Source organism: Bombina bombina, chromosome 2, assembly GCF_027579735.1.
Source record: "Bombina bombina isolate aBomBom1 chromosome 2, aBomBom1.pri, whole genome shotgun sequence".
Lineage (NCBI taxonomy): Eukaryota > Metazoa > Chordata > Amphibia > Anura > Bombinatoridae > Bombina > Bombina bombina.
The window spans coordinates 1,358,830,136-1,358,856,636 of NC_069500.1; the positions used below are offsets into that span (position 1 = coordinate 1,358,830,136).

Sequence of the window (26,501 nt, forward strand, 5' to 3'; positions counted from 1 at the left end):
TTATATTTATTTACCAAAAACTGATATTTTATTACATTAAAGCGCTCAGAAAGAAATACATTTTTATTATTATTATTATTTTATAGTAAAAGTAAAATAATATTAAGCTTCTCTCAAATTCTCTTGAGGATTCTCTTGCAGGTGATGTCTCCCATCGTCATAACCTACAAACAAAGATACAAATATTACAATAGTTTGCAAAATGATCAGTTAAAGGGACATTGTAATATCAAATGTTTGATTATGTGTAGTAAAAAAACCTAGCAATTTATTTTTATTATTTATTTTGTCCCCTTTTCCTGGTAATTGTAGACTTTCCTATGCTCCTGAGTTTCTATAAAGTAATTAGTGCTACTAAGTTGTAACGTGGGTTTCCCCTATGTAATCTCTTCTGTAGAGGACATAAAAAAACTAATTTGTAAAGTAAATTTGTGCAAATAAAAGAAAAACTGCTACAAATTAAAATGAGCTACTGTGCACTTTGAATTTGACTTTTATGTTAAGTTAAATATATGTTTGTTGGGTCAGTGAAATGTATTGTAAAAGGGACAGTAAACACCTTGTAATTACTAGACATTTCTGTTTTGTTGCTTTAGAATAACGTATCAGTCTTTTTTTTTTTTTTTTTAAAGCAATTAACATCACTTTTACTGCAGTTCTTTTTAATTAGCCACACTCTATCCATCATTTGACTTACTTGGAGGAGCCAATCAGGGCTTTAGCTCACAGACAACAAGGCTAGTCGCTGTCATAATGTTAGTATAAAGTGAGTTGTTTTGTAGTTGTTATTTGATAAAGCCAATTAGGGCCAGATATGTAGCAGAGTTAGCCTTGAGACATCAGAAGGTGCATTCCAAGTTATAAGTATTAGAAATTGCTCAATTTTCAGAGCAAAATTACATGAAAATGTGGCAAAATAAATCACGGAAATATATTGTGAAGACGTTTCATTATGCATGACTAAATATTATATATAAAAATCTCAAGGCATTTTTTTCTATGACCCCTAAAATGTAAATGAATAGGTTATAAAATACATCAGTATATCTTTCGTCAACCAGAAAAAATACCTTTGGCTAAGACTTTGAGTACATAATTGAAACTGTTTGCACACATGCCCTTATGATCAAACACTCACTGGCATGGAGAGAAACTATTCAAAATATTTGAGGACTATTTTTTTAAGTATTATGAGTCTCTGGTTCGTATCCAGAACCCTGCATAGTGACAGAAACGGCTCACAAGGTAAAATTATCCTTTCTAAAATTCTTTGAGGCATCTCACGGTACTAATGAGACTTCATAGATCATCTTTTTAAAGTGGATAACTTTGGATCATAGGGCACGGAGAGTAACAAATTAACAAAACAGTAATCGAGAAACAAGTCTTGTTAATTGTAAGAGATAGGAAAGTCAAAATGAAACTTGCACTATTAAGATAGAGCATTTTATTTTAAGACACTTTAAAATTCGCTTAGGCCCAGGCACCAATCAACATCTAGCTGGCACTAGTGTAAAATATGTGCATATTGTGATACCAAGAGAACGAAGCACATTTAAAAAAAGAAGTTGATTTAAAGGGACATGAAATCCAACTTTTTTTTTTTCATGATTCAGATAGAGAATACAATTTAAATCAGCTTTCTAATTCACTTCTATTATCTAATTTGCTTCATTCTCTTGGTATCATTTGTTGAAGGAGCAGCAATGCATGGGTAAGCCAAATGCAGCCACCAATCAACAGCTAGAACCTAGGTTATCTGCTGCTCCTGAGCTTGCCTAGATAAACCTTTCAGCACAGGATAACAAGAGAAGGAAAGCAAATTAAATAAGTAAATTGTAAAGTTTTTTTTTTTAAATTGTATGCTCTGTCTAAATCATGAAAGAAAACTTTTGAGTTTCATGTCCCTTTAAGTGTCTTAAAATGACTTGCTTTCTCTGAATTCTGCGTTTAAAGGTACATGAAACCTAAAATGTTTCTTTCATGATTCAGATAGAGAATACAATTTTAAACAACTTTCTAATTTACTTATATTATCTAATCTGTTTCATTCTCTTGGTATCATTTATTGAAGGAGCAGCAATGCACTACTAGTTTCTAACTGAACACATGGGTGAGCCAATCACATTCAATATATATATGCAGCCACCAATCAACAGCCAGAACCTAGTTTCTCTGCTGCTCATGAACTTGCCTAGATAAACCTTTCAGCAAATGATAACAAGAGAAGGAAGCAAATTAAATAATAGAAGTAAATTGGAAAGTTGTTTAAAATTGTATTCTCTATCTGAATCATTAAATATTATTTTGAGGTTTCATGTTCCTTTAATTTTGTCTTTACTATCCCTTTAAGCAGCAAAAAAGCTAAAAATCGGCTTAGCACAGTGGTGTGAAAAAGGCTTAGTAGCAAAGGAGTTAATAGGGCTGTAAATACCCCAAATTTATGTTGATAAAATTGGTGAAATATTGTGATATAAATAACTACAAATATATTTAAATATAATCTCAGTTAATGTTACACATAAAAAACATTTAAAGCTTACATTAGTTAGAGTGTCTCCAGATACTTCAATAATAGTTTTGATTCCCTTGAGATTTAAGATCAATTTATTATCACCTTCAAGTTGGGCAACAGTCTGCAGGATGTGAAACAGAAGAAATTATTATTAATGTTACGTGTATCAAAAGTTAGTCGCTTTATGGAACATCATTTTTTTGACTAGCGTTTTCATAAAAATAGAATTAAATAAAATTTCAAAAGTAACAAACAGAAAAGTATAATCAGTTTGACTTTTCTCCATCCAATTAAAGATAAAAAGGAACTAAGACACACATATTAATTACTCATTAACAGTAATGACCACTGTTTGTATCAAAAAGAATATCTTTAAATAGTAACACTACTTTTAATAATATAAATTTATATTTTGATTTTTGATTCGGAAAAATTACCATTTAATTAAAGATTTTAAGAATGCTGATAGATAAACATCAGAATTACAAGCATGTGATTTATTTTGTAAAGGGCAATAATAGTGAAAAAAATGACATGCACTAATTTGTTCCAATCAGCAGTCACGTGACTAAGGTTTCTGCTAGGGGCCAACAATGCTCTGCGGGTCCTGAGCAGTATTATTTCTAATAGTTTCGTGCTCCTGTGAGCACGAAACTAGTCAGGATGTTTGCCTGCCACATACCTTATTTTAAACTGTTCCAATAAATTTTTGTTTTTATCAGCCCTTCTCCTTAGTGCCTTATAAGTGCGGCTGTTCCTTTTTCTTTACCGCGGGCTTAACCCCTTTTGCAAGATCGATAGTCTTATAATTCTATTCTCTAGCGAATAAGATAATGTCATTTTTTGACTGTTATGGCCCTTAAAAGGGAAATTAAATCTAATTTTTTTCTTTCATGATTCAGCTAGAGCATTAAATTTTAAGCAATTTTCTAATTTACTCCTTTTATCAAAATGTCTTTGCTCTTTTGGTATCTTTATTTGAAAAGCAGGAATGTAAGCTTAGGAGCCGGCTCATTTTTGGTTCATCACCTGGGTAGTGCGTGCTGAATGGTGGCTAAATGTAGCTACCAATCGCTACCCATGGTCTGAACCAAAAATGATCCGGCTCCTAAGCATAAATGCTTTCTTTTCAAATAAAGATACCAAGAGAACATAGAAAAAAATATAATAGGACTAAATAAAGTTGCTTAAAATTGCATGCTCTATCTGAATCATAAAAGGAAAAAAAAAAAAACGGTTTCATATCCCTTTAAGGATACAATAGAATTTTTGGTGTAATGTTAGCTGGGGATGATTTAAATTTTTCATTTAAAAACACCTCCTCACAGGACAACACAATTTAACTCAAAATGAATTTTCATAATTACACCTACGGTAAAAGTAAATATAATATTTATATTTCTATTCTAGAAAGAAAGCACCTGCAATTTCTACATTCCTTTTAACTAATACATATCAAAAGATTTATTCCAGAAATTGTCTATTTAAAGGAACACTAAATATCTTATCATTATAATACACTGATGTTGTATTAATATAAAATAATAAATCAGCAAAGTCTAAACATTCTTTAAACAAATCAACATCTTGTTTGCTGCAATTGTTTTTCAAAAGCCAAATTCCACCAACCATTTGCCTTTTTTGGAGTAGCCAATATATTAACCCCTTAATGAAGCATGTCGTACAGGGTATGTCACACACAAACTGGTCTTTAAAGACCAGAGACGTACCCTGTACGACATTAAGGTTTAAAGCGTCTGGAAGCGATCCTGATCGCTTCCAGATGCTTTCAAGGTATTGCCGTGATACCTCGATATTGAGGCATCACTGCAATACCCTTTTTCCCAAGCGATGGAGCCGATCGTTGGTGGGTGGGAGCAGCTGCAGGGAGGCGGGTGGGTGGCCCATCACTACCCGGCATCCGGTTCCTGAATGTGCAATGTGCACGCCGGAAGCGTGTGGGGGGCCTGCAGGGAGCGCATGCGCGCGGTTGCGCAACAACCACTGCCACCAATGAATGGGAGAGTTCAGAGTGGGAGAGAGGGAGATGGAGGGGGGGGGAATTAATGATCAAAAGGATCTGGGAGGGGGAGAGGGAGGGAGTATTGAGGGGGGCAGCTACACTACAGAAAAATGTAAATTACATTAAAAAAAAATAAAAAATAAACATTTTTGGGAGGCAATCAATCGGATTGAACTTGAATCTGATTGGCTGATTCAATTAGCCAATCAGATTTTTCTACCTTAATTCCGATTGGCTGATAGAATCCTATCAGCCAATCGGAATTTGACGGACGCCATCTTGGATGACATAATTTAAAGGAACCTCATTCATCGGGAAGTCGTTGTGCCGGATGGATGTTCGGCGTCGGAGGAGCGAAGAAAGAAGATTGAAGATGCCGCTTAGAAGAAAACTTTGCCCCGATGGAGGACCTCTTCTTTGCCGCTTGATTGAAGACATCGCCCGGATGGAAGACTTCTTCTCTGCCGCTTGATTGAAGACATCGCCCGCATCGGATGAAGAGTTCTGCCCGGCTGGGTGAAGACAAGGTAGGGAGATCTTCAGGGGGGTAGTGTTAGGTTTTTTAAGGGGGGTTTGGATGAGTTTAGAATACGGGTATGTGGGTGGTGGGTTGTAATGTTGGGGGGTGGTATTGTGTTTTTTTTTATAGGCAAAAGGCCCTTTTAAGGACTGGTAAGGTAATAGAGCTGTTAAATAGTGATGTCGCGAACATAAAATTTTGCGTTCGCGAATGGCGAACGGGAACTTCCGCAACTGTTCGCAAACGGGCGAACCGGGCGAACCGCCATAGACTTCAATAGGCAGACGAATTTTAAAACCCACAGGGACTCTTTCTGGCCCCTATAGTGATGGAAAAGTTGTTTCAAGGGGACTAACACCTGGACTGTGGCATGCTGGAGGGGGATCCATGGCAAAACTCCCATGGAAAATTACATAGTTGATGCAGAGTCTGGTTTTAATCCATAAAGGGCATAAATCACCTAACATTCCTAAATTGTTTGCAATAACATGCTTTAAAACATCAGGTATGATGTTGTATTGATCAGGTAGTGTAAGAATTACGCCCACTTCACAGTGACAGACCAAACTCCCTGTTTAACGCACCCGCAAACAACCGCAAACAGTCCATTTGCACAACCGCAAACTCCCCATTTGCACAAGGTTGGATACCAAGCTAACAAAAGACAGTTTGGAGCACCAAAAAGCGAGTGAAAAACAAAAATTTTTTTTATTTTATTTATAACAATAGGGTTACATAACCCCAGGGTAAGAGTGTAAAAAACAATATGATGAAAAACAGAGAACAAATAGGCTGACCGGTTTCGGCGTGTGCCTTAATCCTAGCCTGCTTAAAAGTATTAGTAAGATTCACAGCTTAAAAACCCACCTCTGTGTTTCAATTGGGTGTGAGAAATTCACACCTCTCTCATGGTTAACCAATGTTAAACTTCCTAATTTATCACCCCCTCCACACATATTATTAAAGTGGAAGGCGGAATAGGGCTGTGGAAGTGATGGGGCATGCAAGCCTATAGGGCGGAACTGGAGGTGTGATTCATACGTCACACATGTAAACAATTACACACGCATCCTCGAACAGTTGCAATCACATCCCCCTTTCTTGCTATGAAAGTGTGTACACAAAGGGCTAGTGGGTATTATCAGACCCAGGCAGTCTCAGGTCCCACAACTTTAACTTTTCCTTTTTTTTTTTATTTTTATATGCTGTAACGTTCAAGAAACGTAAGATATTAGACAGCATTACATACATGGAGATATGTTGGTATAAAAATGGGAAAAGATAAAAACAAATTTAGCTTATATAAGCTACGTTTCTAATTAAAAGCAACAACAATTTATTTCAGCAGTAATCTAGATGTGACGATGGGCACTTTTGTGCGGTTTGTGTGTAGGCAAAGGAAAGTTTACAGTTAAAACTTTAAGAGGGCTGCACAGACTTCGCCACACCTAATAACACTAGTGAAGTCAGTAGGTAACACAGGTGTCTGATAAATTAGGAAGTTTAACATTGGTTAACCATGAGAGAGGTGTGAATTTCTCACACCCAATTGAAACACAGAGGTGGGTTTTTAAGCTGTGAATCTTACTAATACTTTTAAGCAGGCTAGGATTAAGGCACACGCCGAAACCGGTCAGCCTATTTGTTCTCTGTTTTTCATCATATTGTTTTTTACACTCTTACCCTGGGGTTATGTAACCCTATTGTTATAAATAAAATAAAAAAAATTTTTGTTTTTCACTCGCTTTTTGGTGCTCCAAACTGTCTTTTGTTTGTGAGACTTGAATTGTTTGGCCATTGTGAGCACACACAGCGAGTTCAAACACCATTCAATTCCCTTATTGCGGAGGTTTAACTATTCCCAGCTTGGATACTCACCAGCACCACAAGAATATCAACAACACCACTTGGATACAAGAGAAAGATCAACCTAAACAGGACTGTGGTGAGTTTCTTTGCAATATAATCAAAAGTGATATTACTTGACTGCATTGGAGAGTTTCATATTCATATACACATGACATATTCATTTGAATTTGGCTATAGTCGGGGGAGATTGGGGTGACCCGCTGACATAGCAAGTTTGTGAACTTTGTTTGCTCTATCAAGCTGGCGGTGCAATTGTGATTTATTTTTGCATATGAAATAGCACACTCCGTACACACCCAACCAAGCATTCCCCACTTTTCACTGACTGGATACCAAGCTAGCCATGTCCCGTTCCTTGTCCTCACTGATGTCATTGAAGGTCTCTTCCTCCACCCAGCCACGTACAACACCAAGGGTCCCCGAAAGGTGAAAAAAGCCCCCTGGACGCCTGCTGTGTTTGGTCTTCCACCTCCTCAAAGCCACCTTCCTCCTCTGACTCCTCTTCTTCAGACTCCTCTCTCTGCGTTGCCTCTCTCTGCGTTATTATAAGGTGTGTTAAGTAGTACTATTCCTATCAGTTTAATCCCTGTTACGTCCCCTATCAGGGGACGTGTATATGGCATCAATTTTAGGAACCGGGAGATGGAAAAAGATGCTTGGTCAGTCGTCCTACTTCAAATTTGGGACACTGTACGTGCAATCTAATGTGCCACCAGATAGGAGTGGTGTGTTAAGAATAGTACTACTTATCAGTTTAATCCCTGTTACGTCCCCTATAAGGGGACGTGTATATGGCATCAATTTTAGGAACCCGGAGATGGAAAAAGATGCTTGGTCGGTCCTCCTACTTCAAATTTGGGACACTGTACGTGCAATCTAATGTGCCACCAGATAGGAGTGGTGTGTTAAGTAGTTCTATTCTTATCAGTTTAATCCCTGTTACGTCCCCTATCAGGGGACGTGTATATGGCATCGATTTTAGGAACCGGGAGATGGAAAAAGATGCTTGGTCGGTCCTCCTACTTCAAATTTGGGGCACTGCGCGTGCAATCTAATGTGCCACCAGATAGGAGTGGTGTGTTAAGTAGTTCTATTCTTATCAGTTTAAGCCCTGTTACGTCCCCTATCAGGGGACGTGTATATGGCATCGATTTTAGGAACCGGGAGATGGAAAAAGATGCTTGGTCAGACCTCCTACTTCAAATTTGGGGCACTGCGCGTGCAATCTAATGTGCCACCAGATAGGAGTGGTGTGTTAAGTAGTACTATTCCTATCAGTTTAATCCCTGTTATGTGCATTTTTTTGGTTTGGTTTTTGAAGCCACAGTGCAGAACCAGAGGCCAGAAAAATTAGGCATGTACACATGCCTGAAAAACTAGGTGTTGTTGCAGCCGCTGCTGTAGCAGCAGCCAGAAAAATTGATGTTTGTTTCCCAGGCAGAAAGTGCCCTAAAACATTGCGGCTTGAACCCTAGTTGGTGGCGGATAAGTCACACAAGTCATCCGGCATTCAGAGATAAAATACAGCAGCGTGTGGACCATTTTTAGCTCAAGGCAGCTCATCTCATCAGGCCTTTTTTAGTCAAATGTATCACCCACTGTCAGTCCCTTCAGGATCCATACCTCATTCATCTTAATAAAGGTGAGGTAATCTAGACTTTTTTGACCTAGGCGACTTCTCTTCTCAGTGACAATACCTCCTGCTGCACTGAAGGTCCTTTCTGACAGGACACTTGGAGCAGGGCAGGCCAGAAGTTCTATCGCAAATTGGGATAGCTCAGACCACAGGTCAAGCCTGCACACCCAGTAGTCAAGGGATTCATTGCTCCTCAGAGTGTCGATATCTGCAGTTAAGTCTGCTACCTGTCGGTCGAGTCGTTCTCTGAGGGTGGACCCCGAAGGGCTGTGGCGATGTGTAGGACTTAAAAAGCTCTGCATGTCCTCCATCAACAACACATCTGTAAAGCGTCCTGTCCTTGCCGGCATGGTGGTGGGAGGAGGATTACTTTCACCTCTTCCCCTGTAAGATTCCCGTTGTGCTGTGACATCACCCTTATATGCTGTGTAAAGCATACTTTTTAATTTATTTTGGAACTGCTGCATCCTTTCCGACTTGTGGTAATTCGGTAACATTTCAGGCACTTTATGCTTATACCGGGGGTCTAGTAGTGTGGACACCCAGTACAGGTCGTTCTCCTTCAGCCTTTTTATATGAGGGTCCATCAACAGGCACAACAGCATGAAAGACCCCATTTGCACAAGGTTGGATGCTGAGCTACTCATGTCCCGTTCCTCGTCCTCAGTGATCTCACTGAAGGTATGTTCTTCCCCCCAGCCACGTACAACACCACGGGTACCAGATAGGTGACAATGAGCACCCTGGGATGCCTGTTGTGGTTGGTCTTCCTCCTCCTCCTCAAAGCCACATTCCTCCTCTGACTCCTCTTCCTCACAATCCTCTTCCAGCGTTGCCGCAGGTCCAGCAAGTGATGCTGATAAGGCTGTTTCTGGTGGTGATGGTGACCACAACTCTTCCTCTTCCTCTTCATGCTCATCTACGGCCAGATCCAGCACTCTTCGTAGGGCACGCTCCAGGAAGAAAACAAATGGTATGATGTCACTGATGGTGCCTTCGGTGCAACTGACTAGGTTTGTCACCTCCTCAAAAGGACGGATGAGCCTACAGGCATTGCGCATGAGCGTCCAGTAACGTGGCAAAAAAATTCCCAGCTCCGCAGAGGCTGTCCTAGCACCCCGGTCATACAGATAGTCGTTAACGGCTTTTTCTTGTTGGAGCAGGCGGTCGAACATTAGGAGTGTTGAATTCCAACGTGTCGGGCTGTCGCAAATCAAGCGCCTCACTGGCATGTTGTTTCGCCGCTGGATATCTTAAAAGTGCGCCATGGCCATGTAGGAACGCCTGAAATGGCCACACACCTTACTGGCCTGCTTCAGGACGTCCTGTAAGCCTGGGTACTTATGCACAAAGCATTGTACGATCAGATTACACACATGTGCCATGCACGGCACATGTGTCAACTTGCCCAAATTCAATGCCGCCACCAAATTTCTTCCATTGTCACAAACAACTTTGCCGATCTCCAGTTGGTGCGGAGTCAGCCACTGATCCACCTGTGCGTTCACGGCGGACAGGAGTGCTGGTCCGGTGTGACTCTCTGCTTTCAGGCAAGTCAACCCCAAGACGGCGTGACACTGCCGTATCCGGGATGTGGAATAGTACCTGGGGTGCTGGGGGGGGGTGCCATTGATGTGGAGCAAGACGCAGCAGCAGAAGAGGACTCAGTCGAGGAGGTTATGGAAGAGGATGGAGTAGGAGGAGTAGAGGAGGTGGCAGCAGGCCTGCCTGCAAGTCATGTCGTTGTCACCAACTCCTCTGCAGAGCCACGCATTCCATGCTTGGCAGCCGTCAGCAGGTTTACCCAATGCACAGTGTAGGTGATATACCTGCCCTGACCATGCTTTGTAGACCAGGTATCAGTGGTCAGATGGACCCTTGCCCCAACACTGTGTGGCAGACATGCCATTACTTCCTTTTGCACCATCGAGTACAGGTTGGGGATTGCCTTTTGTGCAAAGAAATTTTGGCCGGGTACCTTCCAGTGCGGTTTCCCAATAGCTACAAATTTTTTGAACGCCTCAGACTCCACCAGCTTGTATGGTAAAAGCTGGCGGGCTAAGAGTTCAGACAAGCCAGCTGTCAGATGCCGGGCAAGGGGGTGACTTTGTGACATTGGCTTCTTACGCTCAAACATGTCCTTGACAGACACCTGACTGTGGGCAGATGAGCAGGAACTGCTCAAGGCAAGACATGGAGTGGCGGATGGTTGGCTTCTTACGCTCAAACATGTCCTTGACAGACACCTGACTGTGGGCAGATGAGCAGGAACTGCTCAAGGCAAGACATGGAGTGGAGGACAGCAGTGGTTGACGTGGTTGAAGATGCTGGACCAGGAGGAGGATGGCGGCTTTGAGTTTGTGTGCTGCTTCTACTCATGTGTTGATCCCATAGGCATTTGTGATGTGCGATCATGTGCCATCGCAAAGCAGTTGTACCTAGGTGGGTGTTGGACTTCCCACGACTCAGTTTCTTTTGGCACAGGTTGCAAATGGCATCGCTGTTGTCAGAGGCAGACACACAAAAAAAAATGCCACACTGCTGAGCTCTGCAATGACGGCATTCTGGTGGTGGCAACAGCATGCGTTGATTGGCGTGCTGTCTGGCTGACCCCGGGTGCCGATGCATGCTGTCTGACTGTGCCACTAGCTCCTTGTGATGACCTCCCCCTGCTTCCAACTCGTCTCCTCCTCCTCCTCTCTGTCTCCCCATCTGAACTTTCCCCCTCTTCTTCTTCTCTTCTAGCGGGCACCCACGTGACATCCACGGACGCATCGTCATCATCAACCGCTTCACTTGTATCTGACAACTCAGCAAAGGAAGCAGCAGCGGGTAGAACATCATCATCATCACACCGTACGTCCATGTGTGTAATGCTGCCTGACTGAGACATATCCCTGTTATCTACATCCTCTGGCAATAATGGTTGCGCATCACTATCACTCATTTCTTCCAACTGATGTGTAAATAACTCCTCTGACAGATCAAGTGAAGCGGCTGTGGTGCTAGTGTTGGTGGTGGTGGCAGGCGGGCGAGTGGTAACTTGAGAGGTGCCCGAAGCTAAGATGGAGGAGGATGGTGCGTCGAGGTTCCGAGCGGAAGCTGTAGAAGATTGGGTGTCCTGTGTTAGCCAGTCAACTATGTCCTCAGAACTGTTCAAGTTTGGGGTACGTGGCTTCTGAACACTGGGCATTATTCTAGGGCCAAAAGCAATCACAGCACCACGACCACGACGGCCCCTGCGGGGTGGCCTGCCTCTGCCTGTCATTTTTTTTTCGATTAGTGGTACTATGCGTGCAAGCTACTGTGACAACAGATATGAGTGGCACTCTGCACTGGCAGAAATTGGCAGAGTAGACGCTGTAGGCCTGACACACACGCTTGCAGACAACTAACTGCTATTCAATCTATTACAATCAAAATTGTATTTTTTTTGTAAATGTACACTACTGTTACACCAGATATGAGTAGCACTGGGGTGACACTGTGCTCTGGCAGGCAGGCACTGAAACACACACATGTGAAGGAAACTGACTGCTATTATTTCACAGTCAAAAAAGTGTTGTTTTTTTTAAATGTACACTACTGTTACACTAGATATGAGTTGCACTGGGGTGACACTGTGCCCTGGCAGGCAGGCACTGAAACGTACACGTGTGAAGGAAACTGACTGCTATTATTTCACAGTCAAAAAAGTTTTTATTTTTTTAAATGTACACTACTGTTACACCAGATATGAGTTGCACTGGGGTGACACTGTGCCCTGGCAGGCAGGCACTGAAACGCACACGTGTGAAGGAAACTGACTGCTATTATTTCACAGTCAAAAAAGTGTTCTTTTTTTTAAATGTACACTACTGTTACACCAGATATGAGTTGCACTGGGGTGACACTGTGCCCTGGCAGGCAGGCACTGAAACGCACACATGTGAAGGAAACTGACTGCTATTATTTCACAGTCAAAAAAGTGTTGTTTTTTTTAAATGTACACTACTGTTACACTAGATATGAGTTGCACTGGGGTGACACTGTGCCCTGGCAGACAGACACTGAGACGTACACGTGTGAAGGAAACTGACTGCTATTATTTCACAGTCAAAAAAGTTTTTATTTTTTAAATGTACACTACTGTTACACCAGATATGAGTTGCACTGGGGTGACACTGTGCCCTGGCAGGCAGGCACTGAAACGCACACGTGTGAAGGAAACTGACTGCTATTATTTCACAGTCAAAGAAGTTTTTTTTAAAAAATGTACACTACTGTTACACCAGATATGAGTTGCACGGGGGTGACACTGTGCCCTGGCAGGCAGGCACTGAAACGAACACGTGTGAAGGAAACTGACTGCTATTAATTCACAGTCAAAAAAGTGTTTTTTGTTTTTAAATATACACTACTGTTACACCAGATATGAGTTGCACTGGGGTGACACTGTGCCCTGGCAGTCAGGCACTGAAACGCACACGTGTGAAGGTAACTGACTGCTATTATTTCACAGTCAAAAAAGTGTTGTTTTTTTTTAAATGTACACTACTGTTACACCAGATATGAGTTGCACTGGGGTGACACTGTGCCCTGGCAGGCAGGTACTGAAACGCACACGTGTGAAGGAAACTGACTGCTATTATTTAAGACAGTCAAAAAAGTGTTTTTTTTTTAAATGTACACTACTGTTACACCAGATATGAGTTGCACTGGGGTGACACTGTGCCCTGGCAGGCAGGCACTGAAACGCACACGTGTGAAGGAAACTGACTGCTATTATTTCACAGTCAAAAAAGTGTTTTTTTTTTAAATGTACAATACTGTTACACCAGATATGAGTTGCAATGGGGTGACACTGTGCCCTGGCAGGCAGGTACTGAAACGCACACGTGTGAAGGAAACTGACTGCTATTATTTCACAGTGAAAAAAGTGTTTTTTTTTTTAAATGTACACTACTGTTACACCAGATATGAGTTGCACTGGGGTGACACTGTGCCCTTGCAGGCAGGCACCGAAACGCACATGTGTGAAGGAAACTGACTGCTATTATTTCACAGTCAAAAAAGTGTTGTTTTTTTTTTAAATGTACACTACTGTTACACCAGATATGAGTTGCACTGGGGTGACACTGTGCCCTGGCAGGCAGGCACTGAAACGCACACGTGTGAAGGAAACTGACTGCTATTATTTAACACAGTCAAAAAAGTGTTGTTTTTTTTAAATGTACACTACTGTTACACCAGATATGAGTTGCACTGGGGTGACACTGTGCCCTGGCAGGCAGGCACTGAAACGCACACGTGTGAAGGAAACTGACTGCTATTATTTAACAGTCAAAAAAGTGTTGTTTTTTTTAAATGTACAATACTGTTACACCAGATATGAGTTGCAATAGGATGACACTGTGCCCTGGCAGGCAGGCACTGAAACGCACACGTGTGAAGGAAACTGACTGCTATTATTTCACAGTCAAAAAAGTGTTTTTTTTTTAAATGTACACTACTGTTACACCAGATATGAGTTGCACTGGGGTGACACTGGGGGGTAGTTATCAACGTGTCAACTTTCCTGCCTTCGCCGGCCCAATATGCCCGCCTAAGCTCGCCTATCTTCGCCGCCGCGGACCTGAAAAAATACGCCTAAGTTATCAAAAAAAGCTGTCAAAAAGCCGCGGGGCGATGAGCAGTGGACTGTGAGCGTTATCACTCATCCGATCTCGCTGCTCTTCGGCTGTTTGACAGCTTTCTTGCTAGCCTGTCACTAAGCACTCACACTAAACTACACTGTTCTACCCCCTATACCGGCGCCCCCGGAGCCCCCCGCAACTAAATAAAGTTACTAACCCCTAAACCGCCGCTCCTAGACCCCGCCGCAAGTCTTATAAATGCCGCAAGTCTTATAAATGTATTAACCCCTAAACCGCCACTCCTAGACCCCGCCGCAAGTCTTATAAATGTATTAACCCCTAAACCGCCGCTCCCGGACACCGCTGCCACCTACATTATACCTAGTAACCCCTATCCTGCCCCCCCTATACCGCCGCCCTCTATAATAAAGTTATTAACCCCTATCCTGCTGATCCCGCACCTCGCCGCAAATAAATAAATAGTTTAACCCCTAAACCGCCGCTCCCTGAACCCGCCGCAACCTATATTAAATTTATTAACCCCTATCCTGCCCCCCCTACACCGTCGCCACCTATAATAAATTTATTAACCCCTATCCTGCCCCCCACTACACCGCCACCACTGTAATAAAATTATTAACCCCTAAACCTAAGTCTAACACTAACCCTAACACCCTCCTAACTTAAATATTAATTAAATAAATCTAAATAATATTTCTTTTATTAACTAAATTAATCCTTTTTAAAACTAAATACTTACCTTTAAAATAAACCCTAATATAGCTACAATATAAATAATAATTATATTGTAGCTATCTTAGGATTTATTTTTATTTTACAGGCACCTTTCAATTTATTTTAACTAGGTACAATAGCTATTAAATAGTTATTAACTATTTAATAGCTTACCTAGCTAAAATAAAGAGAAATTTACCTGTAAAATAAAAACTAACCTGTTACAATTACACCTAACACTACACTACACTTAAATAAATTATTCCTATTTAAAACTAAATACTTACCTGTAAAATAAACCCTAAGATAGCTACAATATAATTAATAATTACATTGTAGCTGTTTTAGGATTTATATTTATTTTACAGGTAACTTTGTATTTATTTTAGCTAGTTAGAATAGTTATTAAATAGATATTAACTATTTAATAACTACCTAGCTAAAAGAAATACAAAATTACCTGTAAAATAAATCCTAACCTAAGTTACAATTAAACCTAACACTACACTATCATTAAATAAATTAAATAAACTACCTACAAATAACTACAATTAAATACAATTACATAAACTAACTAAAGTACAAAAAATAAAAAAGCTAAGTTACAAAAAATAAAAAAAATAAGTTACAAACATTTTAAAAAAATTACAACAATTTTAAGCTACTTACACCTAATCTAAGCCCCCTAATAAAATAACAAAACCCCCCCCAAAATAAAAAAATGCCCTACTCTATTCTACATTAAAAAAGTTCAAAGCTCTTTTACCTTACCAGCCCTTAAAAGGGCCTTTTGTGGGGGCATGCCCCAAAGAGTTCAGCTCTTTTTCCTGTAAAAGAAAAATACAACCCCCCCCCCAGCATTAAAACCCACCACCCACATACCCCTAATCTAACCCAAACCCCCACTTAAAATAACCTAACACTAATCCCCTGAAGATCATCCTACCTTTAGTTGTCTTTACTCAGCCGAGCCACTGATGGAACTGAAGTGGACATCCGGACCGGCAGAAGTGATAATCCAAGGAGCGCTGAAGAAATCTTCCATCCGATGAAGTGATCCTCCAAGCGGCGCTGAAGAAATCTTCCATCCGGACGAGGTCATCTTCGAAGCCGGGTCTTGAATCTTCATCCCGCCGACGCGGAACATCCTTCTTTCCCGACGGACTACCGACGAATGAAGGCTCCTTTAAGGGACGTCATCCAAGATGGCGTCCCTTCAATTCCGATTGGCTGATAGGAATCTATCAGCCAATCGGAATTAAGGTAGGAAAAATCTGATTGGCTGATGGAATCAGCCAATCAGATTCAAGTTCAATCCGATTGGCTGATCCAATCAGCCAATCAGATTAAGTTCACATTCTATTGGCTGTTCCGATCAGCCAATAGAATGCGAGCTCAATCTGATTGGCTGATTGGATCAGCCAATCGGATTGAACTTGAATCTGATTGGCTGATTCCATCAGCCAATCAGATTTTTCCTACCTTAATTCCGATTGGCTGATAGAATCCTATCAGCCAATCGGAAATTGAAGGGACGCCATCTTGGATGACGTCCCTTAAAGGAGCCTTCATTCGTCGGTAGTCCGTCGGGAAAGAAGGATGTTCCGCGTCGGCGGGATGAAGATTCAAGACCCGGCTTCGAAGATGACCTCGCCCGGATAGAAGACTTCTTCAGCGCCTCTTGGAAGATGACCTCGCCCGGATGGAAGATTTCTTCAGCGCCGCTTGGAGGATCACTTCATCGGATGGAAGATTTCTTCAGCGCCCCTTGGATTATCACTTCTGCCGGTCCGGATGTCCTCTTCAGTTCCATCGGTGGCTCGGCTGAGTGAAGACAACTAAAGGTAGGATGATCTTCAGGGGATTAGTGTTAGGTTATTTTAAGGGGGGTTTGGGTTAGATTAGGGGTATGTGGGTGGTGGGTTTTAATGTTGGGGGGGTTGTATTTTTCTTTTACAGGCAAAAGAGCAAAACTCTTTGGGGCATGCCCCCACAAAAGGCCCTTTTAAGGGCTAGTAAGGTAAAAGAGCTTTGATTTTTTTTAATGTAGAATAGGGTAGGGCATTTTTTTTATTTTGGGGGGGTTTGTTATTTTATTAGGGGGCTTAGATTAGGTGTAAGTAGCTTAAAATTGTTGTAATATTTTTTTAAATGTTTGTAACTTATTTTTTTTATTTTTTGTAACTTAGGTTTTTTTATTTTTTGTACTTTAGTTAGTTTATGTAATTGTATTTAATTGTAGTTATTTGTAGGTAGTTTATTTAATTTATTTAATGATAGTGTAGTGTTAGGTTTAATTGTAACTTAGGTTAGGATTTATTTTACAGGTAATTTTGTATTTCTTTTAGCTAGGTAGTTATTAAATAGTTAATAACTATTTAATAACTATTCTAACTAGCTAAAATAAATACAAAGTTACCTGTAAAATAAATATAAATCCTAAGATAGCTACAATGTAATTATTAATTATATTGTAGCTATCTTAGGGTTTATTTTACAGGTAAGTATTTAGTTTTAAATAGGAATAATTTATTTAAGTGTAGTGTAGTGTTAGGTGTATTTGTATCTTAGGTTAGTTTTTATTTTACAGGTAAATTTCTCTTTATTTTAGCTAGGTAGCTATTAAATAGTTAATAACTATTTAATAGCTATTGTACCTAGTTAAAATAAATTGAAAGGTGCCTGTAAAATAAAAATAAATCCTAAGATAGCTACAATATAATTATTATTTATATTGTAGCGATATTAGGGTTTATTTTATAGGTAAGTATTTAGTTTTAAATAGGATTAACTTAGTTAATAATAGAAATATTATTTAGATTTATTTAATTAATATTTAAGTTAGGGGGGTGTTAGGGTTAGTGTTAGACTTAGGTTTAGGGGTTAATAATTTTATTACAGTGGCGGCAGTGTAGTGGCGGTCAGGATAGGGGTTAATAAATTTATTATAGGTGGCGACGGTGTAGGGGGGGCAGGATAGGGGTTAATAAATTTAATATAGGTTGCGGCAGGGTCAGGGAGCGGCGGTTTAGGGGTTAATAGGTATAGAGTAGCTTGCGGTGGGCTCCGGGAGCAGCGGTTTAGGGGTTAATACACTTATTATAGTTGCGGCAGGGTCAGGGAGCGGCGGTTTAGGGGTTAATAGGTATAGAGTAGCTTGCGGTGGGCTCCGGGAGCGGCGGTTTAGGGGGTAATAACTTTATTTAATTGCAGCGGTGTAGGGGGGCAGATTAGTGGTGTTTAGACTCGGGGTACATGTTAGGGTGTTAGGTGTAGACAGCTCCCATAGAAATCAATGGGATGTCTGGCAGCAGCGAACTTGTACTTTCACTATGGTCACACTCCCATTGATTCCTATGGGATCCGCCGCCTCCAGGGTGGAGGTTTGAAAACCAGGTACGCTGGGCCGTAAAAGTGCTGAGAGTACCTGCTAGTTTTTTTATAACTAGCAAAAGTAGTGAGATTGTGCCGTACTTGTGTGCGGTACATCTGGAGTGACGTAAGAATCGATCTTTGTCGGACGGAGTCCGGCGGATCGAAGTTTACGTCACAAAATTCTACTTTTGCCAGTCTGAAGCCTTTGATAACAAAGGCGAATCAGCCTCGCCACAAATACGCTGCGAAATTGCAGCGTATTTGAGGTTGACGGCTTGATAACTACCCCCCACTGTGCCCTGGCAGGCACTGAAACGCACACGTGTGAAGGAAAATGACTGCTATTATGTCACAATCAAAAAAGTGTTGTTTTTTTTTTAAATGTACACTACTGTTACACCAAATATGAGTTGCACTGGGGTGACACTGTGCCCTGGCAGGCAGGCACTGAAACGCACACGTGTAAAGGAAACTGACTGCTATTATTTCACAGTCAAAAAAGTTTTTTTTTTTTAATGTACACTACTGTTACACCAGATATGAGTTGCACTGGGGTGACACTGTGCCCTGGCAGGCAGGCACTGAAACACACACGTGTGAAGGAAACTGACTGCTATTAATTCACAGTCAAAAAAGTGTTGTTTTTTTTAAATGTACACTACTGTTACACCATATATGAGTGGTGGCACTGGGCAAGTGGGCACAGTATACGCTGTGAGCCTGACACACACTCTGGCAGGCAGGCAACTGCAATTAGATTACACAGGAAAAAAAAAAAGCAGACTGATGTTCTAGCCCTAAAAAGGGCTTTTTGGGGTGCTGTCCTTACAGCAGAGATCAGATGAGTCCTTAAGGACTGTAGAGGACACTGAATACACTAGCCTAGCTATCGATTTCCCTATTAAATCAGCAGCAGCTACACTGTCCCTCCTCTCACTAAGAATGCAGCTTCCGAATGAATTTAAAATGGATGCTGTCCAGGAGGTAGGAGGGTCTGGGAGGGAGGGTCTGCTGCTGATTGGCTGTAATGTGTCTGCTGACTGTGAGGTACAGGGTCAAAGTATTACTCAATGATGACGAATATGGGGCGGATCAAACATCGCATATGTTCGCCCGCCGCGGCGAACGCGAACAAGCTATGTTCGGCGGGAACTTTTCACCGTAGAACTATTTGCGACATCACTACTGTTAAATTTTTAAATTTAGAATAGGGTGGGGAATTTTTTTTTATTTTGGGGGGCTTTATTATTTTATTAGGGGGCTTAGAATAGGTGTAATTAGCTTAAAAATCTTGTAATCTTTTTTTATTTTTTGTAATTTAGTGTTTGTTTGTTTTTGCAATTTAGTTTAGTTTAATTGTATTTTAGTTTAGATATTTGTAGTTTATTTAATTTATTGATAGTGTAGGTGTATTTGTAACTTAGGTTAGGATTTATTTTACAGGTAAATTGGTAATTATTTTAACTAGGTAGCTATTAAATAGTTATTAACTATTTAATAGCTATTGTACCTAGTTAAAATAAATACCAAATTACCTGTAAAATAAATATAACCCCTAAAATAGCTACAATGTAATTATTAATTATATTGTAGCTATCTTAGGGTTTATTTTATAGGTAAGTATTTAGATTTAAATAGGAATATTTTAATTAATAATATTAATATTAATTAGATTTATTTTAATAAGAATTTAGTTAGGGATGTTAGAGTTAGATAGGGTTATTATACTTAATATATATAATATAATAAAGATATTAACTATATTAACCCTAATATAATTAGGGTTAATATTGTTAATATATATAATATAATAACTATATTAACCCTAATATAATTATGGTTAATATAGTTAATATAGCTGGCGGCGGTGTAGGGGGATTAGATTAGGGGTTAATACATTTATTATAGGTGGCGGCGGTGTAGGGGGATTAGATTAGGGGTTCATACATTTATTATAGGTGGCGCCGTTTAGGGGGATTTGATTAGGGGTTCATACATTTATTATAGGTGGTGACATTGTAGGGGGATCACATTAAGGGGTTATACTTTTAATGTAGGTGGCGGCGGGGTCCGGGAGCGGCAGTTTAGTGGTTAAATACTTTATTAGGGATTGCGGCGGGGGATCGCAGTTGACAGGTAGATAGACATTGCGCATGTAGGGGGATTAGATTAGGAGTTCATACATTTATTATAGGTGGCGGCTGTGTAGGGGGATTTAGATTAGATGCAAAAGAGCTGATTTCTTTGTGACAATGCCCTGCAAAAAGCCCTTTTAAGGGCTGGTAAAAGAGCTGATTTCTTTGGGGAAATGCCCTGCAAAAAGCCCTTTTAAGGGCTGGCAATAGAGCTGTTACTTTGGGGCAATGTCAAGCAAAAGGCCCTTTTAAGGGCTGGTAATAGGGGTAATTACTTTAGGGGGATTAGATTAGGGGTTAATGTATTTAATATAGCTGTAGGCGGTGTAGGGGGATTAAATTAGGGGTTAATACATTTAATATAGCTGGCGGCGGTGTAGGGGGATTAGATTAGGGGTTAATGTATTTAATATAACTGGCAGCGGTGTATCGGGATTAGATTAGGGGTTAATACATTTAATATAGCTGGCGGCGGTGTAGGGGGATTAGATTAGGGGTTAATACATTTAATATAGCTGGTGGCAGTGTAGGGGGATTAGATTAGGGGTTAATACATTTAATATAGCTGGCGGCGGTGTAGGGGGATTAAATTAGGGGTTAATACATTTAATATAGCTGGCGGCGGTGTAGGGGGATTAGATTAAGGGTTAATGTATTTAATATAGCTGGCGGCGGTGTAGGGGGATTAGATTAGGGGTTAATACATTTAATATAGCTGGCGGCGGTGTAGGGGGATTAGATTGGGGTTAATACATTTAATATAGCTGGCAGCGGTGTAGGGGGATTAAATTAAGGGTTAATACATTTAATATAGGTGGCGGCGGTGTAAGGGGCTCACATTAGGGGGTAATTTAATATAGCTGGCGGCGGGGTAGGAGCTCACATTAGGGGGTATGTAATGTAGCTGGCGACGGTGTAGGGGGATCACATTAGGGGGTTATACTTTTAATGTAGGTGGCGGCGGGGTCCGGAAGCAGCAGTTTAGGGGTTAAATACTTTATTAGGGATTGCGGCGGGGGATTGCGGTTGACAGGTAGATAGACATTGCGCATGCGTTAGGTGTTAGGTTTTATTTAACAGTTCACAGTTGACAGGTAGATAGACATTGCGCATGCGTTAGGTGTTAGGTTTTATTTTGCAGCTAGTTTAGGGAGTTAAGGGGCTCCAATACACAGCGTAAGGCTTACTACGGCTGCAATTTTTGGCGAGGTGAAAATGGAGTAAGATTTCTCCATTTTCGCCACGTAAGTCCTTATGCTGTATATTGGATACCAAACTGCGCGGGTTTGGTATACCTGTCTATGGGCCAAAAAAACTATGGCCGAAGGCAGAAATATACGAGCGTAACTTCTAGGTTACGTCGTATGTAGGATACCAAACCCACTCAAAATTCGGCGTCGCCGGATCGAGGCCCACGTCCTTAAGGGAAAGAAACTGAAAAATGGCCTTGTCCTTAAGGGGTTAATTGTATGTTAATTCAACATTTTATGCTGATGTATTTTAATAAAACCAGATAAAGCAAAGGATTATCTCACCTTAAACTTCTCCCCTGTTAGGATCTGTATCTCAGCCTCCTCACCAATTGTAAATTCGTTATGTTGAACATGGTCCCCTGTGGTGGCTGTTAACTTGAAGTGTTTGCCATTCTGCACAATCTCGTAAACATTCTTCGAAACCTTGATTTTCTGGATCAATTCATCGGAAAGACCTAAAAGAACAACAACAAATAATAATTTTATGACTGGGAATGCAATAATAAATTAGGGCTACCATTAGCATATGCTGGGCCCTGGGCAAGACAAATTTGTGGGGCTCCTCAGCCCAGCCCCATTATGCCCTGCCCTACTGTATGGTCCCCTCCGTCCCAATATTCAGTGTTTCCTACATAAAGAATAACACTATATATATAAAGAATAACACTATATATATATATATATAAAGAATAACACTATATACATAAAGAATAACACTATATATATAAAGAATAACACTATATACATAAAGAATAACACTATATATATAAAGAATAACACTATATACATAAAGAATAACACTATATACATAAAGAATAACACTATATATATATATATATATATATATATATATATATATATATAAAGAATAACACTATATACATAAAGAATACCACTATATACATAAAGAATACCACTATATATATATAAAGAATAAAACTATATACATAAAGAATAACACTATATACATAAAGAATAACACTATATATATAAAGAATAACACTATATACATAAAGAATAACACTATGTACATAAAGAATAACACTATATATATATATATATATATATATATATAAAGAATAACACTATATATATATATATATATAAAGAATAACACTATATATATAAAGAATAACACTATATACATAAAGAATAACACTATATATATATATATATATATATATATATATAAAGAATAACACTATATACATAAAGAATAACACTATATATATATATATATAAAGAATAACACTATATACATAAAGAATAACACTATATACATAAAGAATAACACTATATATATAAATATATATATAAAGAATAACACTATATACATAAAGAATAACACTATATATATATATATAAAGAATAACACTATATACATAAAGAATAACACTATATACATAAAGAATAACACTATATATATATATGTATATATATATATATATATAAAGAATAACACTATATATATATATAAAGAATAACACTATATATATATATATATAAAGAATAACACTTTATACATAAAGAATAACACTATATATATATATAAAGAATAACACTATATACATAAAGAATAACACTATATATATATATATAAAGAATAACACTATATATATATATATATAAAGAATAACACTATATATATAAAGAATAACACTATATACATAAAGAATAACACTATATAATGAATATGGAGTCTAAATATTGCACTCATTGTGATGACTAATATTATTTTACAGTCCATAGGCATTCTTATTAATTGTTCTCTTCTGCAAATATTTGTTTCAAATGGCACGCCCTTACTGAGGTTATGATTGATTGATTTATATGTGTTTAAGTTCATTCATGGGGTTGTATTATAGGAACCCTCTTTGTTACCAATGATAGGTACAGATTCAAAAATGTATAAGGTTCACTTGTTTTGTATAATAGACCAGGGTTCCTTTGAAAAGGTAGCTTATATTAGCTTTGTGTCATTATGAATTTAATCCTAAATAAAAATATTATTAAAAAAGTAGCTTGTTGAGACTTACCCCACAGGGAGCTGTTCGGATACTTTAGTATAATGTAAGGGGTTTGCTCTAACAAATCATTATGCAATGTATCTTAGTAATGTTCATACCCTCGGAGCTGCTAGTTCCATGATATTTATCCTCCATGTCTCTCATGCTTCTATATAGTCTATTTGGGTAAGTTATGTTTATTGCTAGTCCTTCCTTAGCTACTCCAAATAAGGAACGTGGTGGGAAATTGACCATTGAAAAACTAATGCAGCAAACAAGGTGATAATATGTTCTAATAACAGTCAGACTGTTGATATTGTAATCTATTTGAAGACTGAAATCTACTTCTTTTATCAAATTTGCTTCATTATTTTAGTATCCTTTGTTGAAGGAGCAGCACTGCACATCTGGTGAGACAATGGCAAGAAATGTATGTATGCAGCCACCAATCAGCAGCTAGCTCCCAGTAGTGCATTGTTGCTCCTGAGCCTACATTAGATATGCTTTTCAACAAAGTATACTACAAGAATAAAGTAAATTAGAAAGAAAAATTAAATTTTAAAGTTGTTTAAATGTGCATGTTCTATCTGAATCTAAATTTTTGTGCACCAAGGATATTTCAAATTAAAAAAAAATGCTGATTGCTGATAGAGATATTAGCTTTTCCCAACAAGAGACTGCAAATATATGTGTGCCATATAGATAACGTTGTGCTCTATCTTGTAGAATTGTGCAGGACACAGCACTGATTGGCTAAAATGCAAGTCAATCGATAATAAATAAATATCCCTGAGATAAGTAGGTTGTTTGCAGAGACTTACATAGAAGGTAATCACAGAGGTAAAAAGTGTTGGTTATGCAAAACTTGGGAATGGGTAATAAAGGGATTAACTATCTTTTTAAAATGATTGAACGGGTGCAAAAGTTTACAGGGTATATGTATACTAGTCTCTGATTGGCTGATGGATGCCACTTTATACAGGGTGCTGGCAAATGGGGGGGATTTAATTATTGTATTGTCATTTTATTTTGTACTTGCTAATTATGTAATTCTGTTGTACAGGTGGCCCTCGTTTTACAACGGTTCAATTTACACCGTTTCAGAATAACAACCTTTTTTCCAGTCATGTGACTGCTATTGAAAAGCATTGAGAGCAGTGCATTTATTAAAATAGCCAGTAGGTGGAGCTGTCCGCTTGTGTTGCAGCAAAGCCAAGCAAGCTGAAATTAATCAGTTTAACCAGACCTGAGCTATCGAGCAGATTTCAAAGGAACAAGATCTTCCTGTCTATAAATCAGTCCAGATTGGAATGCATAGAAAGAACTGTTTGCAGAAAAATGCAAGTGAAGTCTGTGTTGTGTGATTATTTTATTAGGTTTATAATGCTGTTTAGCAAATGTTTTTGTTTATTTAACTTAGTTTAATTATATATTCTGTGTTGTGTGATTATTTTATTAGGTTTATAATGCTGTTTAGCATTTAAAGTCTTCATTTCACAGCTTTAAAAATAATGTATTAGGTGTTACTTATGACAATTTTGAGAGGGGCCTGGAACCTAACTCCCTTACTTCCCATTGACTTACATTATAAACTGGGTTTCAATTTACAACAGTTTTGATTTACAACCATTCCTTCTGGAACATAACCCCGGCGTAAACTGAGGGCTACCTGTATTTAGTGGTCCTTTAAGTAGGGCAAGTAGAGGCGATCTTGGCTACATAGGTATGCCGCTCCAAATAAGCTCAATTACTATATCCTTCTCAAAGAAGGGGTACAATGTTGCTACTTCCGAGGGGGGGTCTAGATATTTGGTTAACCTCTTTGTCAGGGTTTAAATATATATATTATCAGGGATGATAGTGTTAAAATATAGTTATTAGTTAGTAAGACATTTTAATTTAAAATCTATTTATAAAGCAGAAAACCTATAATGAAATAATTTATATTTGCAGACATAGCAATAATTTAAGTAAAATGTTATTTGTCACAGAACAAAAAGCTGTGACACTTTAATGGAAAATTATAGATCTAGGGAGCAAATACATTTCAGAAAATAAATAAATAATGGTTTCCCCATAAGTATATTTTGTTTATAAAGTCATATTTTGGATCTCAGAACTATAAGAAAATCTTACATTTTATGTTTGTTGTTCTGAAGTACTAAAACTCAGATTTGCTGATGCTTTGCACAGGTACAATAAAAAATAAGAGATGTAATCATCTTAAAGCTATAGCAGAACTTACCAAAGAATTTCATAAAAGGTTCATAGTTCTCATGTGATACCAGCTCATACTTTCCGGTCATTGCCATTGTTGAAGGTTTTCAGTGTTTGCAGCTAGAGAATTAGATACAGATACCCAAACATCAACTTCTTCTGTTTTTTCTTATTGCTCAATCTGGTCACCAGTGAAATAATTTCTAATTTTACACATCTGTTAATCATTAACATTTTCCGCAGGCAACGCCAACTGTACTCTCAGTAGTGAGTGGAATAATCATCTGGGCAACATCCAAATTTAGATGTGAACTTAAGCAAAGGGTTAGGAGTTATTTCAGTTGAAGCTTACATTTGTATCACTGCAAAAGTGAAATTGCATAAAGAATAATGCAGAATTTGGTAACAACTTAAATAAATATGAAACAGTCTCGTCCTAATAAAAAAAACACTGATCAGTGGCTTTTAAATCTATGTATAAATCATTTTAAAATGGATTTTTTAAATTGTAATTTGTGCAGTGCCCATTCCTTCCTGTCACAGTTCTACAAGGAATTTAGCGTTACTTTCTACAGGATTATCTAGCTGGATGTCATAAAGCT

The 26,501-nt window shown here is 38.9% G+C and overlaps 1 protein-coding gene across 1 annotated transcript; it reads right to left on the reverse strand.

Moving 5' to 3' along the window:
- Nucleotides 1-26,178, reverse strand: LOC128648303 (fatty acid-binding protein, liver-like). Its single transcript, XM_053700921.1, has 4 exons — nucleotides 25,928-26,178; nucleotides 21,959-22,131; nucleotides 2,544-2,636; nucleotides 1-164 (listed from the first exon to the last, which is right to left on the reverse strand). Exons 1-4 carry the CDS (start codon nucleotides 25,992-25,994, stop codon nucleotides 114-116), a joined length of 384 nt encoding a protein of 127 aa, XP_053556896.1. The 5' UTR covers nucleotides 25,995-26,178; the 3' UTR covers nucleotides 1-113.
- Nucleotides 26,179-26,501: the final 323 nt, after the last annotated feature.

Bases quoted from the DNA above. Each gene is read 5' to 3' on its own strand.
- LOC128648303 (XM_053700921.1), bottom strand. From the start codon at position 25,994: ATGGCAATGACCGGAAAGTATGAGCTGGTATCACATGAGAACTATGAA. The intron at 22,132-25,927 runs GTAAGTTCTGCT...TTGTTCTTTTAG, and splicing joins ACCTTTTATGAAATTCTTTG to GTCTTTCCGATGAATTGATC. The intron at 2,637-21,958 runs GTGAGATAATCC...CACATCCTGCAG, and splicing joins TAACAGGGGAGAAGTTTAAG to ACTGTTGCCCAACTTGAAGG.